The sequence below is a fragment of the Salvelinus fontinalis genome, chromosome 1 (genome assembly GCF_029448725.1).
Source record: "Salvelinus fontinalis isolate EN_2023a chromosome 1, ASM2944872v1, whole genome shotgun sequence".
In the NCBI taxonomy this organism is placed as follows: domain Eukaryota; kingdom Metazoa; phylum Chordata; class Actinopteri; order Salmoniformes; family Salmonidae; genus Salvelinus; species Salvelinus fontinalis.
Genome location: NC_074665.1, coordinates 8,285,369 through 8,301,974, shown reverse-complemented (window position 1 = coordinate 8,301,974; position 16,606 = coordinate 8,285,369). Strand labels below are relative to the sequence as shown.

At 56.4% G+C, this 16,606-nt stretch overlaps 1 protein-coding gene across 2 annotated transcripts in view; it reads left to right on the top strand.

The window, feature by feature from the left end:
• The window catches only part of LOC129812678 (cAMP and cAMP-inhibited cGMP 3',5'-cyclic phosphodiesterase 10A-like), a 117,006-nt gene that overhangs the window by 33,484 nt on the left and 66,916 nt on the right, over positions 1 to 16,606 (top strand). For both annotated transcript variants that reach the window (XM_055864493.1, XM_055864572.1), the window contains exons 3-5: positions 1,424 to 1,547; positions 9,235 to 9,284; positions 15,816 to 15,956. In XM_055864493.1, the coding sequence (XP_055720468.1) occupies positions 1,424 to 1,547; positions 9,235 to 9,284; positions 15,816 to 15,956 (315 nt within the window). The remainder of the gene's footprint in view (positions 1 to 1,423; positions 1,548 to 9,234; positions 9,285 to 15,815; positions 15,957 to 16,606) is intronic.

Here is a 16,606-nt window from a genome sequence, read left to right as displayed (position 1 = left end):
GAGAGAGAGACATGTACATTAATGTCTTTATTCTTACATTTGTTTCCCATGCCAAGAAAGCCCCTGAGAGAGAGAGAGAGACAGAGAGACAGACAGACAGTTCTAATCAGGGCTGTGAGGACTACTGATGCCCTCCCTGATCTCCACCCCTCTGGAGATTCCACAGGCTGCAGGATACTGTGGGGGGAGGGTTGAATGTGGATTAATTATTTAATGAAGCAATGAATGAATTCATTTGATTCTACAAAAGTGCTATCTAGAACCTACATGTGTTCTTCTGCTGTCCCCATAGGAGAACCCTTTGAAGAACCCTTTTTCGTTCAGGTAGAACACCTTTGGGTTCCATGTAGAACCCTTTCCACAGAGGGTTCTACATGGAACCCAAAAGAGTTCTACGTGGAACCAAAAAGGGTTCTCCTTGGAACCAAAATGGGTTGTCCTATCGAGACGGATGAACAATCATTATGGAACCCAGGAATCCCTGGGAAACAGCGGCAGTTGTTACTGATTGGACTTTCCTGGATAAATAAATGAATGAAGTCTGTCGTTGTGAATGACAGGAGAAAAACCCAATTCATTGTATTGAATTACAGGAGAAAAGCACAATTCATTATATTGAATTACAGGAGAAAAGCACAATTCATTATATTGAATTACAGGAGAAAAACCCAATTCATTGTATTGAATTACAGGAGAAAAGCACAATTCATTATATTGAATTACAGGAGAAAAGCACAATTCATTATATTGAATTACAGGAGAAAAGCACAATTCATTATATTGAATTACAGGAGAAAAGCACAATTCATTATATTGAATTACAGGAGAAAAGCACAATTCATTATATTGAATTACAGGAGAAAAGCACAATTCATTATATTGAATTACAGGAGAAAAGCACAATTCATTATATTGAATGAGGAGAAAAACCCAATTCATTATATTGAATGAGGAGAAAAACCCAATTCATTATATTGAATTTTTGGATGCGATGGTCACAGTTATATCACAGACAACATATGCAGTTGCATTGTGTGTGTGTGTGTGTGTGTGTGTGTGTGTGGTGTGTGGTGTGTGTGTGTGTGTGTGGTGTGTGGTGTGTGTGTATGTGTGTGTGTGGTGTGTGTGTGTGTGTGTGTGTGTGTGTGTGTGTGTGTGGTGTGTGTGTGTGTGTGTGTGGTGTGTGTGTGGTGTGTGTGTGTGTGTGGTGTGTGGTGTGTGTGTGGTGTGTGTGTGGTGTGGTGTGTGTGTATGTGTGTGTGTGTTATGTGTGTGTGTGGTGTGTGTGTGTGTGTGTGTGTGTGTGTGTGTGTGTGTGTGTGTGTGTGTGTGTGTGTGTGTGTGTGTGTGTGTGTGTGTGTGTGTGTGTGTGTGTGTGTGTGTGTGTGTGTAAATGTAACACGTGTGTCTCTCTGGTGTCCAGCGGTACCAGGACAGTAACATGCAGAACGTGGTACATGACCTCACCAGTTATCTGGAACAGCGGCTGGACCCCGGAGGAGACAACAAGCTCCTATTCTATGACTTGTGCACCATCATCAAAACAGGTGGGTCACACACACACACACACACACACACACACATAACTCACACACAACACACACACACACACACACACACACACACACACACACACACACACACACACACACACACACACACACACACACACACACACACACACACACACACACACACATACACACATACACACACACAACGGATAGGTAAACCCCTCTTTGCAGCCAGCATTTTCCTGGTTAATCCGGCTTGGTAGATCTCTGCTTCACCATGTCTCACAGTGAAGTTGCCAACTCCAATGGTCAATTTTTGGTCACGTTTGGCATGACAACAACCTTAGGAGTTGACTATACAGCACAAACAGATCTGGAACCAGGCTATATGATACAGATATTAAACAGATCTGGAACCAGGCTATATGATATAGATCTGAGACCAGGCTATATGATATAGATCTGAGACCAGGCTATATGATACAGATATTAAACAGATCTGGGACCAGGCTATATGATATAGATCTGAGACCAGGCTATATGATACAGATATTAAACAGATCTGGGACCAGGCTATATGATACAGATATTAAACAGATCTGGGACCAGGCTATATGATACAGATATTAAACAGATCTAGGATCAGGCTATATGATACAGATATTAAACAGATCTGGGACCAGGCTATATGATACAGATCTGAGACCAGGCTATATGATATAGATCTGAGACCAGGCTATATGATACAGATATTAAACAGATCTGGGATCAGGCTATATGATACAGCTATTAAACAGATCTGGGACCAGGCTATATGATATAGATCTGAGACCAGGCTATATGATACAGATATTAAACAGATCTGGGACCAGGCTATATGATACAGATATTAAACAGATCTGGGATCAGGCTAAACTGACACTAACTATACTGGGACCAGTGGTGTAACATGGTGCAGTGTCTCTGTCTGTGGCAGAGCTCTGTGTGTATGTTGTGTTGTGTGTGTGTGTGTGTGTTTGTGTGTGTGTAGAAGACATATCCCAAAGCTCTATATTGCCGCAGTGTCCTGATGTGGCAAGGGAGGATAGGATGTGACAGGCTGTGCACTGCTTTCGCTACGCTCCCCCCTGCCCCCCTCCCTGCGCTCCACCCTGCCCTCCTCCCTGCCCCCCTCCCTGCGCTCCACCATGCCCCCCTCCCTGCGCTCCACCATGCCCCCCTCCCTGCGCTCCACCATGCCCCCCTCCCTGCGCTCCCCCCTGCCCCCCTCCCTGCCCTCCTCCCTGCCCCCTCCCTGCGCTCCACCCTTCCCCCCTCCCTGCGCTCCACCCTGCCCCCCTCCCTGCGCTCCCCCCTGCCCCCCTCCCTGCGCTCCCCCCTGCCCTCCTCCCTGCGCTCCACCATGCCCCCCTCCCTGCGCTCCACCATGCCCCCCTCCCTGCGCTCCCCCCTGCCCCCCTCCCTGCGCTCCACCATGCCCCCCTCCCTGCGCTCCACCATGCCCCCCTCCCTGCGCTCCCCCCTGCCCTCCTCCCTGCGCTCCACCCTGCCCTCCTCCCTGCCCCCCTCCCTGCGCTCCTCCCTGCCCCCCTCCCTGCGCTCCACCATGCCCCCCTCCCTGCCCTCCTCCCTGCCCCCCTCCCTGCGCTCCACCCTGCCCCCCTCCCTGCCCTCCTCCCTGCCCCCCTCCCTGCGCTCCACCATGCCCCCCTCCCTGCGCTCCACCATGCCCCCCTCCCTGCGCTCCCCCCTGCCCCCCTCCCTGCGCTCCACCATGCCCCCCTCCCTGCGCTCCCCCCTGCCCCCCTCCCTGCGCTCCACCATGCCCCCCTCCCTGCGCTCCACCCTGCCCCCCTCCCTGCGCTCCACCCTTCCCCCCTCCCTGCGCTCCACCCTTCCCCCCTCCCTGCCCTCCTCCCTGCCCCCCTCCCTGCGCTCCACCCTGCCCCCCTCCCTACGCTCCACCCTGCCCTCCACCCTGCCCTCCACCATGCGCTCCACCCTTCCCCCCTCCCTGCGCTCCACCCTGCCCCCCTCCCTGCGCTTCACCCCTCCCTCCCCCCTGCCCCCCACCCTGCCCCCCTCCCTGCCCTCCTCCCTGCCCCCTCCCTGCGCTCCACCCTGCCCTCCACCATGCGCTCCACCCTTCCCCCCTCCCTGCGCTCCACCCTGCCCCCCTCCCTGCGCTTCACCCCTCCCTCCCCCCTGCCCCCCACCCTGCCCCCCTCCCTGCCCTCCTCCCTGCCCCCTCCCTGCGCTCCACCCTTCCCCCCTCCCTGCGCTCCACCCTGCCCCCCTCCCTGCGCTCCCCCATGCCCCCCTCCCTGCGCTCCACCCTGCCCCCCTCCCTACGCTCCACCCTGCCCTCCTCCCTGCCCCCTCCCTGCGCTCCACCCTGCCCCCTCCCTGCGCTCCCTCCCTACGCTCCACCCTGCTCTCCACCCTGCCCTCCACCATGCGCTCCACCCTTCCCCCCTCCCTGCGCTCCACCCTGCCCCCCTCCCTGCGCTTCACCCCTCCCTCCCCCCTGCCCCCCACCCTGCCCCCCTCCCTGCCCTCCTCCCTGCCCCCTCCCTGCGCTCCACCCTTCCCCCCTCCCTGCGCTCCACCCTGCCCCCCTCCCTGCGCTCCCCCATGCCCCCCTCCCTGCGCTCCACCCTGCCCCCCTCCCTACGCTCCACCCTGCCCTCCTCCCTGCCCCCTCCCTGCGCTCCACCCTGCCCCCTCCCTGCGCTCCACCCTTCCCCCCTCCCTGCGCTCCACCCTGCCCCCCTCCCTGCGCTCCCCCATGCCCCCCTCCCTGCGCTCCACCCTGCCCCCCTCCCTACGCTCCACCCTGCCCCCCTCCCTGCCCTCCACCATGCGCTCCACCCTGCCCCCTCCCTGCGCTCCACCCTGCCCCCCTCCCTGCGCTCCACCCTGCGCTCCACCCTGCCCTCCTCCCTGCCCCCTCCCTGCGCTCCACCCTGCCCCCCTCCCTGCGCTCCACCCTGCCCCCCTCCCTGCCTCCCTCCCTGCGCTCCACCCTGCCCCCCTCCCTGCCCCCTCCCTGCGCTCCACCCTGCGCTCCACCCTGCCCCACTCCCTGCACTCCACCATGCGCTCCACCTTGCCCCCCTCCCTGCGCTCCACCCTGCCCCCCTCCCTGCCCCTCACCATGCGCTCCACCTTGCCCCCCTCCCTGCGCTCCACCCTGCCCCCCTCCCTGCGCTCCACCCTGCCCCCCTCCCTGCCCCCCACCATGCGCTCCACCCTGCCCCCCTCCCTGCGCTCCACCATGCCCTCCTCCCTGCCGCCCTCCCTGCGCTACACCCTGCCCCCCTCCCTGCCCTCCTCCCTGCCCCCCTCCCTGCGCTCCACCCTGCCCCCCTCCCTGCCCCCCTCCCTGCGCTCCCCCCTGCCCTCCTCCCTGCGCTCCCCCCTGCCCTCCTCCCTGCGCTCCACCATGCCCCCCTCCCTGCGCTCCCCCCTGCCCTCCTCCCTGCGCTCCACCCTGCCCTCCTCCCTGCCCCCCTCCCTGCGCTCCACCATGCCCCCCTCCCTGCGCTCCCCCCTGCCCTCCTCCCTGCGCTCCACCCTGCCCTCCTCCCTGCCCCCCTCCCTGCGCTCCACCCTGCCCCCCTCCCTGCGCTCCACCATGCCCCCCTCCCTGCGCTCCCCCCTGCCCCCCTCCCTGCGCTCCACCATGCCCCCCTCCCTGCGCTCCTCCCTGCCCCCCTCCCTGCGCTCCACCATGCCCTCCTCCCTGCGCTCCCCCCTGCCCCCCTCCCTGCGCTCCACCCTGCCCTCCTCCCTGCGCTCCTCCCTGCCCCCCTCCCTGCGCTCCACCATGCCCCCCTCCCTGCGCTCCCCCCTGCCCTCCTCCCTGCGCGCCCCCCTCCCTGCGCTCCCCCCTGCCCTCCTCCCTGCGCTCCCCCCTGCCCCCCTCCCTGCGCTCCACCCTGCCCTCCTCCCTGCGCTCCTCCCTGCCCCCCTCCCTGCGCTCCACCCTGCCCTCCTCCCTGCGCTCCACCCTGCCCTCCTCCCTGCCCTCCTCCCTGCCCTCCTCCCTGCCCTCCTCCCTGCCCCCCTCCCTGCGCTCCACCCTGCCCTCCTCCCTGCGCTCCACCCTTCCCCCCTCCCTGCCCTCCTCCCTGCCCCCCTCCCTGCGCTTCACCCTGCCCCCCTCCCTACGCTCCACCCTGCCCTCCACCCTGCCCTCCACCATGCGCTCCACCCTTCCCCCCTCCCTGCACTCCACCCTGCCCCCTCCCTGCGCTCCACCCTTCCCCCCTCCCTGCGCTCCACCCTGCCCCCCTCCCTGCGCTCCCCCATGCCCCCCTCCCTGCGCTCCACCCTGCCCCCCTCCCTACGCTCCACCCTGCCCTCCTCCCTGCCCCCTCCCTGCGCTCCACCCTGCCCCCTCCCTGCGCTCCACCCTTCCCCCCTCCCTGCGCTCCACCCTGCCCCCCTCCCTGCGCTCCCCCATGCCCCCCTCCCTGCGCTCCACCCTGCCCCCCTCCCTACGCTCCACCCTGCCCCCCTCCCTGCCCTCCACCATGCGCTCCACCCTGCCCCCTCCCTGCGCTCCACCCTGCCCCCCTCCCTGCGCTCCACCCTGCCCCCTCCCTGCGCTCCACCCTGCCCCCCTCCCTGCGCTCCACCCTGCCCCCCTCCCTGCGCTCCACCCTGCGCTCCACCCTGCCCTCCTCCCTGCCCCCTCCCTGCGCTCCACCCTGCCCCCCTCCCTGCGCTCCACCCTGCCCCCCTCCCTGCCCCCCTCCCTGCGCTCCACCCTGCCCCCCTCCCTGCCCCCTCCCTGCACTCCACCATGCGCTCCACCTTGCCCCCCTCCCTGCGCTCCACCCTGCCCCCCTCCCTGCCCCTCACCATGCGCTCCACCTTGCCCCCCTCCCTGCGCTCCACCCTGCCCCCCTCCCTGCGCTCCACCCTGCCCCCCTCCCTGCCCCCCACCATGCGCTCCACCCTGCCCCCCTCCCTGCGCTCCACCATGCCCTCCTCCCTGCCGCCCTCCCTGCGCTACACCCTGCCCCCCTCCCTGCCCTCCTCCCTGCCCCCCTCCCTGCGCTCCACCCTGCCCCCCTCCCTGCCCTCCACCCTGCCCCCCTCCCTGCCCACCTCCCTGCGCTACACCCTGCCCCCCTCCCTGCGCTCCACCCTGCCCCCATCCCTGCGCTCTACCCTGCCCCCCTCCCTGCGCTCCCCCCTGCCCCCCTCCCTGCGCTCCCCCCTGCCCCCCTCGCACTGCGCTCCACCCTACTCCCCCTCCCTGCGCTCCACCATGCCCCCCTCCCTGCGCTCCACCATGCCCCCCTCCCTGCGCTCCCCCCTGCCCCCCTCCCTGCGCTCCACCCTGCCCTCCACCCTGCCCTCCACCCTGCGCTCCACCCTGCCCCCCTCCCTGCGCTCCCCCCTGCCCCCCTCCCTACGCTCCACCCTGCCCCCCTCCCTACGCTCCACCCTGCCCCCCTCCCTACGCTCCACCCTGCCCCCCTTCCTTTCCCCCTCCCTGCGCTCCACCATGCCCCCCTCCCTACGCTCCACCCTGCCCACCTCCCTGCCCCCCTCCCTGCGCTCCACCCTGCCCCCCTCGCACTGCGCTCCACCCTGCCCCTCGCACTGCGCTCCACCATGCGCTCCCCCCTGCCCCCCTCCCTACGCTCCACCCTGCCCCCCTCGCACTGCGCTCCCCCGTGCCCCCCTCCCTACGCTCCACCCTGCCCCCCTCGCACTGCGCTCCCCCCTGCCCCCCTCCCTACGCTCCACCCTGCCCCCCTCTCACTGCGCTCCACCCTGCCCCCCTCTCACTGCGCTCCCCCCTGCCCCCCTCCCTGCGCTCCACCCTGCCCCCCTCCCTGCGCTCCACCCTGCCCCCCTCCCTGCGCTCCACCCTGCCCCTCGCACTGCCCTCCTCCCTGCCCCCCACCCTGCTCTCCACCCTGCCCCCCTCCCTGCGCTCCACCCTGCCCTCCTCCCTGCGCTCCACCCTGCCCTCCTCCCTGCGTTCCACCCTGCCCCCCTCGCACTGCGCTCCACCCTGCCCCTCGCACTGCGCTCCACCATGCGCTCCCCCCTGCCCCCCTCCCTACGCTCCACCCTGCCCCCCTCGCACTGCGCTCCACCCTGCCCCCCTCCCTGCGCTCCACCCTGCCCCCCTCCCTGCGCTCCACCCTGCCCTCCTCCCTGCCCCCCTCCCTGCCCCCCTCTCACTGCGCTCCCCCCTGCCCCCCTCCCTGCGCTCCACCCTGCCCCCCTCCCTGCGCTCCACCCAGCCCCCCTCCCTGCGCTCCACCAGCCCCCCTCCCTGCGCTCCACCCTGCCCCCCTCCCTGCGCTCCACCCTGCCCCTCGCACTGCGCTCCACCCTGCCCCTCGCACTGCGCTCCACCCTGCCCCCCTCCCTGCGCTCCACCCTGCCCCCCTCCCTGCGCTCCACCCTGCCCCTCGCACTGCGCTCCACCCTGCCCCCCTCCCTGCGCTCCACCCTGCCCCCCTCCCTGCGCTCCCCCCTGCCCCCCTCCCTACGCTCCACCCTGCCCCCCCTGCCCCCCTCCCTACGCTCCACCCTGCCCTCCTCCCTGCCCCCTCCCTGCGCTCCACCCTGCCCCCCTCCCTGCGCTCCACCCTGCCCCTCGCACTGCGCTCCACCCTGCCCCCCTCCCTGCGCTCCACCCTGCCCCCCTCCCTGCGCTCCCCCCTGCCCCCCTCCCTACGCTCCACCCTGCCCCCCCCCCTGCCCCCCTCCCTACGCTCCACCCTGCCCTCCTCCCTGCCCCCTCCCTGCGCTCCACCCTGCCCCCCTCCCTGCGCTCCACCCTGCCCCCCTCCCTACGCTCCACCCTGCCCTCCTCCCTGCCCCCTCCCTGCCCCCCCCTGCCCCCCTCCCTGCGCTCCACCCTGCCCCCCTCCCTGCGCTCCACCCTGCCCCCTCCCTGCGCTCCACCCTGCCCCCCTCCCTGCGCTCCACCCTGCGCTCCACCCTGCCCTCCTCCCTGCCCCCTCCCTGCGCTCCACCCTGCCCCCCTCCCTGCGCTTCACCCTGCCCCCCTCCCTGCCCCCCTCCCTGCGCTCCACCCTGCCCCCCTCCCTGCCCCCTCCCTGCGCTCCACCCTGCGCTCCACCCTGCCCCACTCCCTGCACTCCACCATGCGCTCCACCTTGCCCCCCTCCCTGCGCTCCACCCTGCCCCCCTCCCTGCCCCTCACCATGCGCTCCACCTTGCCCCCCTCCCTGCCCTCCTCCCTGCCGCCCTCCCTGCGCTACACCCTGCCCCCCTCCCTGCCCTCCTCCCTGCCCCCCTCCCTGCGCTCCACCCTGCCCCCCTCCCTGCCCCCCTCCCTGCCCCCCTCCCTGCCCCCCTCCCTGCCCCCCTCCCTGCGCTACACCCTGCCCCCCTCACTGCGCTCCCCCCTGCCCCCCTCCCTGCGCTCCACCCTGCCCCCCTCCCTGCGCTCCCCCCTGCCCCCCTCCCTGCGCTCCACCCTGCGCTCCACCCTGCCCCTCGCACTGCCCTCCTCCCTGCCCCCCACCCTGCTCTCCACCCTGCCCCCCTCCCTGCGCTCCACCCTGCCCCCCTCCCTGCGCTCCACCCTGCCCCCCTCCCTGCGCTCCACCCTGCCCCCCTCCCTGCGCTCTGCACGTAACACACAGCACGTACTGTACACCACACCATCTGTGTAACTACAGATTGTAACTGTCACACATCTCTTGTCTTTGAACAGCCACGAAAGCAGACGGATTTGCACTTTACCACTTGGGAGAATGCAACAATGTAAGTGAACCACATACTGTCTAGTCAGATCATCTACTCTGAGCTCCACTGATCTAGTCTAGTGAGTGATGAGTGTTAAAGCCACAATCCTTAGTTAATGATGCACTAACAATGTATATCCTCGAATAAATGTCTGTAAATCATTAATTAAAATAACAGTGAATATTGCAGATTGCATCTTTTTAGTGTGTCTCAGAGTTTGTGTAAATGAATCTGGTTACAGAGTGATTAGTGTGTACTTACTATAACTGGGATAGGTCGTCTCACCTAGCTATTTTAACATTAATGCACTACTGTACGTGGCTCTGGATAACAGAGTCTGCCAAATGACTAACGTGATGTAGTGTATAGTAAGTGAATGATTGAGTGTATCTGTGTCCATCTCTCTGGTACTTCCTGATTGAGTGTATCCGTGTTCATCTCTCTCTGGTACTTCCTGATTGAGTGTATCTGTGTTCATCTCTCTCTGGTACTTCCTGATTGAGTGTATCCGTGTTCATCTCTCTCTGGTACTTCCTGATTGAGTGTATCCGTGTTCATCTCTCTCTGGTACTTCCTGATTGAGTGTATCTGTGTTCATCTCTCTGGTACTTCCTGATTGAGTGTATCTGTGTTCATCTCTCTCTGGTACTTCCTGATTGAGTGTATCTGTGTTCATCTCTCTCTGGTACTTCCTGATTGAGTGTATCCGTGTTCATCTCTCTGGTACTTCCTGATTGAGTGTATCTGTGTTCATCTCTCTGGTACTTCCTGATTGAGTGTATCCGTGTTCATCTCTCTCTGGTACTTCCTGATTGAGTGTATCCATGTTCATCTCTCTGGTACTTCCTGATTGAGTGTATCCGTGTTCATCTCTCTCTGGTACTTCCTGATTGTGTGTATCCATGTTCATCTCTCTGGTACTTCCTGATTGAGTGTATCCGTGTTCATCTCTCTCTGGTACTTCCTGATTGAGTGTATCTGTGTTCATCTCTCTGGTACTTCCTGATTGAGTGTATCCGTGTTCATCTCTCTCTGGTACTTCCTGATTGAGTGTATCTGTGTTCATCTCTCTCTGGTACTTCCTGATTGAGTGTATCTGTGTTCATCTCTTTCTGGTACTTCCTGATTGAGTGTATCCGTGTTCATCTCTCTCTGGTACTTCCTGATTGAGTGTATCTGTGTTCATCTCTCTCTGGCACTTCCTGATTGAGTGTATCCGTGTTCATCTCTCTAGTCCTTCCTGATTGAGTGTATCTGTGTTCATCTCTCTCTGGTACTTCCTGATTGAGTGTATCTGTGTTCATCTCTCTCTGGCACTTCCTGATTGAGTGTATCTGTGTTCATCTCTCTGGTCCTTCCTGATTGAGTGTATCTGTGTTCATCTCTCTCTGGCACTTCCTGATTGAGTGTATCTGTGTTCATCTCTCTCTGGTACTTCCTGATTGAGTGTATCTGTGTTCATCTCTCTCTGGCACTTCCTGATTGAGTGTATCTGTGTTCATCTCTCTCTGGTACTTCCTGATTGAGTGTATCTGTGTTCATCTCTCTCTGGTCCTTCCTGATTGAGTGTATCTGTGTTCATCTCTTTCTGGTCCTTCTTGATTGAGTGTATCTGTGTTCATCTCTCTGGTACTTCCTGATTGAGTGTATCTGTGTTCATCTCTCTCTGGTACTTCCTGATTGAGTGTATCTGTGTTCATCTCTCTCTGGTCCTTCCTGATTGAGTGTATCTGTGTTCATCTCTCTCTGGTACTTCCTGATTGAGTGTATCCATGTTCATCTCTCTGGTCCTTCCTGATTGAGTGTATCTGTGTTCATCTCTCTCTGGTACTTCCTGATTGAGTGTATCTGTGTTCATCTCTCTCTGGTACTTCCTGATTGAGTGTATCTGTGTTCATCTCTCTCTGGTACTTCCTGATTGAGTGTATCTGTGTCCATCTCTTTCTGGTCCTTCCTGATTGAGTGTATCTGTGTTCATCTCTCTCTGGCACTTCCTGATTGAGTGTATCTGTGTTCATCTCTCTGGTACTTCCTGATTGAGTGTATCCGTGTTCATCTCTCTCTGGTACTTCCTGATTGAGTGTATCTGTGTTCATCTCTCTCTGGCACTTCCTGATTGAGTGTATCTGTGTTCATCTCTCTCTGGTACTTCCTGATTGAGTGTATCTGTGTTCATCTCTCTAGTCCTTCCTGATTGAGTGTATCTGTGTTCATCTCTCTCTGGCACTTCCTGATTGAGTGTATCTGTGTTCATCTCTCTGGTCCTTCCTGATTGAGTGTATCTGTGTTCATCTCTCTCTGGCACTTCCTGATTGAGTGTATCTGTGTTCATCTCTCTCTGGTCCTTCCTGATTGAGTGTATCTGTGTTCATCTCCCTCTGGTACTTCCTGATTGAGTGTATCCATGTTCATCTCTCTGGTCCTTCCTGATTGAGTGTATCTGTGTTCATCTCTCTCTGGTACTTCCTGATTGAGTGTATCTGTGTTCATCTCTCTCTGGTACTTCCTGATTGAGTGTATCTGTGTTCATCTCTCTCTGGTACTTCCTGATTGAGTGTATCTGTGTCCATCTCTTTCTGGTCCTTCCTGATTGAGTGTATCTGTGTTCATCTCTCTCTGGCACTTCCTGATTGAGTGTATCTGTGTTCATCTCTCTGGTACTTCCTGATTGAGTGTATCCGTGTTCATCTCTCTCTGGTACTTCCTGATTGAGTGTATCTGTGTTCATCTCTCTCTGGCACTTCCTGATTGAGTGTATCTGTGTTCATCTCTCTCTGGTACTTCCTGATTGAGTGTATCTGTGTTCATCTCTCTAGTCCTTCCTGATTGAGTGTATCTGTGTCCATCTCTCTGGTACTTCCTGATTGAGTGTATCCGTGTTCATCTCTCTCTGGTACTTCCTGATTGAGTGTATCTGTGTTCATCTCTCTCTGGTACTTCCTGATTGAGTGTATCTGTGTTCATCTCTCTCTGGCACTTCCTGATTGAGTGTATCTGTGTTCATCTCTCTGGTACTTCCTGATTGAGTGTATCCGTGTTCATCTCTCTCTGGTCCTTCCTGATTGAGTGTATCTGTGTTCATCTCTCTGGTCCTTCCTGATTGAGTGTATCTGTGTTCATCTCTCTCTGGTACTTCCTGATTGAGTGTATCTGTGTTCATCTCTCTGGTACTTCCTGATTGAGTGTATCTGTGTTCATCTCTCTCTGGTCCTTCCTGATTGAGTGTATCTGTGTTCATCTCTTTCTGGTACTTCCTGATTGAGTGTATCTGTGTTCATCTCTCTCTGGTCCTTCCTGATTGAGTGTATCTGTGTTCATCTCTCTGGTACTTCCTGATTGAGTGTATCTGTGTTCATCTCTCTGGTACTTCCTGATTGAGTGTATCTGTGTTCATCTCTCTGGTCCTTCCTGATTGAGTGTATCTGTGTTCATCTCTCTCTGGTACTTCCTGATTGAGTGTATCTGTGTTCATCTCTCTGGTACTTCCTGATTGAGTGTATCTGTGTTCATCTCTCTGGTCCTTCCTGATTGAGTGTATCTGTGTTCATCTCTCTCTGGTACTTCCTGATTGAGTGTATCTGTGTTCATCTCTCTCTGGCACTTCCTGATTGAGTGTATCTGTGTTCATCTCTCTGGTACTTCCTGATTGAGTGTATCTGTGTTCATCTCTCTCTGGTACTTCCTGATTGAGTGTATCTGTGTTCATCTCTCTCTGGTCCTTCCTGATTGAGTGTATCTGTGTTCATCTCTCTCTGGTACTTCCTGATTGAGTGTATCCATGTTCATCTCTCTGTCCTTCCTGATTGAGTGTATCTGTGTTCATCTCTCTCTGGTACTTCCTGATTGAGTGTATCTGTGTTCATCTCTCTCTGGTCCTTCCTGATTGAGTGTATCTGTGTTCATCTCTCTCTGGTCCTTCCTGATTGAGTGTATCCGTGTTCATCTCTCTCTGGTACTTCCTGATTGAGTGTATCTGTGTTCATCTCTCTCTGGTCCTTCCTGATTGAGTGTATCTGTGTTCATCTCTCTCTGGTACTTCCTGATTGAGTGTATCTGTGTTCATCTCTCTGGTACTTCCTGATTGAGTGTATCTGTGTTCATCTCTCTCTGGTACTTCCTGATTGAGTGTATCTGTGTTCATCTCTTTCTGGTCCTTCCTGATTGAGTGTATCTGTGTTCATCTCTCTGGTACTTCCTGATTGAGTGTATCTGTGTTCATCTCTCTCTGGTACTTCCTGATTGAGTGTATCTGTGTTCATCTCTCTAGTCCTTCCTGATTGAGTGTATCTGTGTCCATCTCTCTGGTACTTCCTGATTGAGTGTATCCGTGTTCATCTCTCTCTGGTACTTCCTGATTGAGTGTATCTGTGTTCATCTTTCTCTGGTACTTCCTGATTGAGTGTATCTGTGTTCATCTCTCTCTGGCACTTCCTGATTGAGTGTATCTGTGTTCATCTCTCTGGTACTTCCTGATTGAGTGTATCCGTGTTCATCTCTCTCTGGTCCTTCCTGATTGAGTGTATCTGTGTTCATCTCTCTGGTACTTCCTGATTGAGTGTATCTGTGTTCATCTCTCTCTGGTACTTCCTGATTGAGTGTATCCATGTTCATCTCTCTGGTCCTTCCTGATTGAGTGTATCTGTGTTCATCTCTCTGGTCCTTCCTGATTGAGTGTATCTGTGTTCATCTCTTTCTGGTACTTCCTGATTGAGTGTATCTGTGTTCATCTCTCTCTGGTCCTTCCTGATTGAGTGTATCTGTGTTCATCTCTCTGGTACTTCCTGATTGAGTGTATCTGTGTTCATCTCTCTGGTCCTTCCTGATTGAGTGTATCTGTGTTCATCTCTCTCTGGTACTTCCTGATTGAGTGTATCTGTGTTCATCTCTCTGGTACTTCCTGATTGAGTGTATCTGTGTTCATCTCTCTCTGGCACTTCCTGATTGATGGTATCTGTGTTCATCTCTCTGGTACTTCCTGATTGAGTGTATCTGTGTTCATCTCTCTCTGGTACTTCCTGATTGAGTGTATCTGTGTTCATCTCTCTCTGGTCCTTCCTGATTGAGTGTATCTGTGTTCATCTCTCTCTGGTACTTCCTGATTGAGTGTATCCATGTTCATCTCTCTGTCCTTCCTGATTGAGTGTATCTGTGTTCATCTCTCTCTGGTACTTCCTGATTGAGTGTATCTGTGTTCATCTCTCTCTGGTCCTTCCTGATTGAGTGTATCTGTGTTCATCTCTCTCTGGTCCTTCCTGATTGAGTGTATCCGTGTTCATCTCTCTCTGGTACTTCCTGATTGAGTGTATCTGTGTTCATCTCTCTCTGGTCCTTCCTGATTGAGTGTATCTGTGTTCATCTCTCTCTGGTACTTCCTGATTGAGTGTATCTGTGTTCATCTCTCTGGTACTTCCTGATTGAGTGTATCTGTGTTCATCTCTCTCTGGTACTTCCTGATTGAGTGTATCTGTGTTCATCTCTTTCTGGTCCTTCCTGATTGAGTGTATCTGTGTTCATCTCTCTGGTACTTCCTGATTGAGTGTATCTGTGTTCATCTCTCTCTGGTACTTCCTGATTGAGTGTATCTGTGTTCATCTCTCTAGTCCTTCCTGATTGAGTGTATCTGTGTCCATCTCTCTGGTACTTCCTGATTGAGTGTATCCGTGTTCATCTCTCTCTGGTACTTCCTGATTGAGTGTATCTGTGTTCATCTTTCTCTGGTACTTCCTGATTGAGTGTATCTGTGTTCATCTCTCTCTGGCACTTCCTGATTGAGTGTATCTGTGTTCATCTCTCTGGTACTTCCTGATTGAGTGTATCCGTGTTCATCTCTCTCTGGTCCTTCCTGATTGAGTGTATCTGTGTTCATCTCTCTGGTACTTCCTGATTGAGTGTATCTGTGTTCATCTCTCTCTGGTACTTCCTGATTGAGTGTATCCATGTTCATCTCTCTGGTCCTTCCTGATTGAGTGTATCTGTGTTCATCTCTCTGGTCCTTCTTGATTGAGTGTATCTGTGTTCATCTCTTTCTGGTACTTCCTGATTGAGTGTATCTGTGTTCATCTCTCTCTGGTCCTTCCTGATTGAGTGTATCTGTGTTCATCTCTCTGGTACTTCCTGATTGAGTGTATCTGTGTTCATCTCTCTGGTCCTTCCTGATTGAGTGTATCTGTGTTCATCTCTCTCTGGTACTTCCTGATTGAGTGTATCTGTGTTCATCTCTCTGGTACTTCCTGATTGAGTGTATCTGTGTTCATCTCTCTCTGGTACTTCCTGATTGAGTGTATCCGTGTTCATCTCTCTCTGGTCCTTCCTGATTGAGTGTATCTGTGTTCATCTCTCTGGTACTTCCTGATTGAGTGTATCTGTGTTCATCTCTCTCTGGTCCTTCCTGATTGAGTGTATCCGTGTTCATCTCTCTCTGGTACTTCCTGATTGAGTGTATCTGTGTTCATCTCTCTGGTACTTCCTGATTGAGTGTATCTGTGTTCATCTCTCTGGTACTTCCTGATTGAGTGTATCTGTGTTCATCTCTCTCTGGTCCTTCCTCAGAGCTTGTGTTTGTTTAAACCGGCGGGGGCTAAGGACGGCCCTCCCACCCTCATACCAGCTGGTCCCATCACGTTTGGGACCACCATCGCCGCTCATGTCGCCACAACACGCAAAATACTGCTAGTAGAAGACATCACAGGGGTGAGATTCAGCATACCCTAAATACACCTAACCCTAAGCCTAACCAAAAACACTAACCCTAACCCAAAACCCTAACTCTTATCCTAACCCAAAACACTAACCCTTACCCTAAGCCTAACCCAAAACACTAACCCTTACCCTAAGCCTAACCCAAAACACTAATCCTTACCCTAAGCCTAACCAAAAACCCTAACCCTAACCAAAAACACTAACCCTAACCTTAACCCCAAAAAACTTACCCTAAACAAAAATACTAACCCTAACCCTAACCTTAACAACCAAAAAAACCTACCCTAACCCTAACCAAAAAACCCTAACCCTATCCCTAACCCAAAACACTAACCCTAACTCTAACCCAAAACAATAACCATTACCCAAACCTGAAAACACTAATCCTTACCCTAACCCAAAACACTAACCCAAATCACTAACCCAAAACCCTAACCCAAAAGCCTAATCCTTACCCTAACCCAAAACACTAACCCAAATCACTAACCCAAAACCCTAATCCTTACCCTAACCCAAAAACCCTAACTCTTACCCTAACCCAAAACGGTAACCCTTATCCTAACCCAAAAGCACTAACCCTTACCCTAACTCAAAACACTAACCCTTACCCTAACCCAGAAACCCTAACTCTTACCATAACC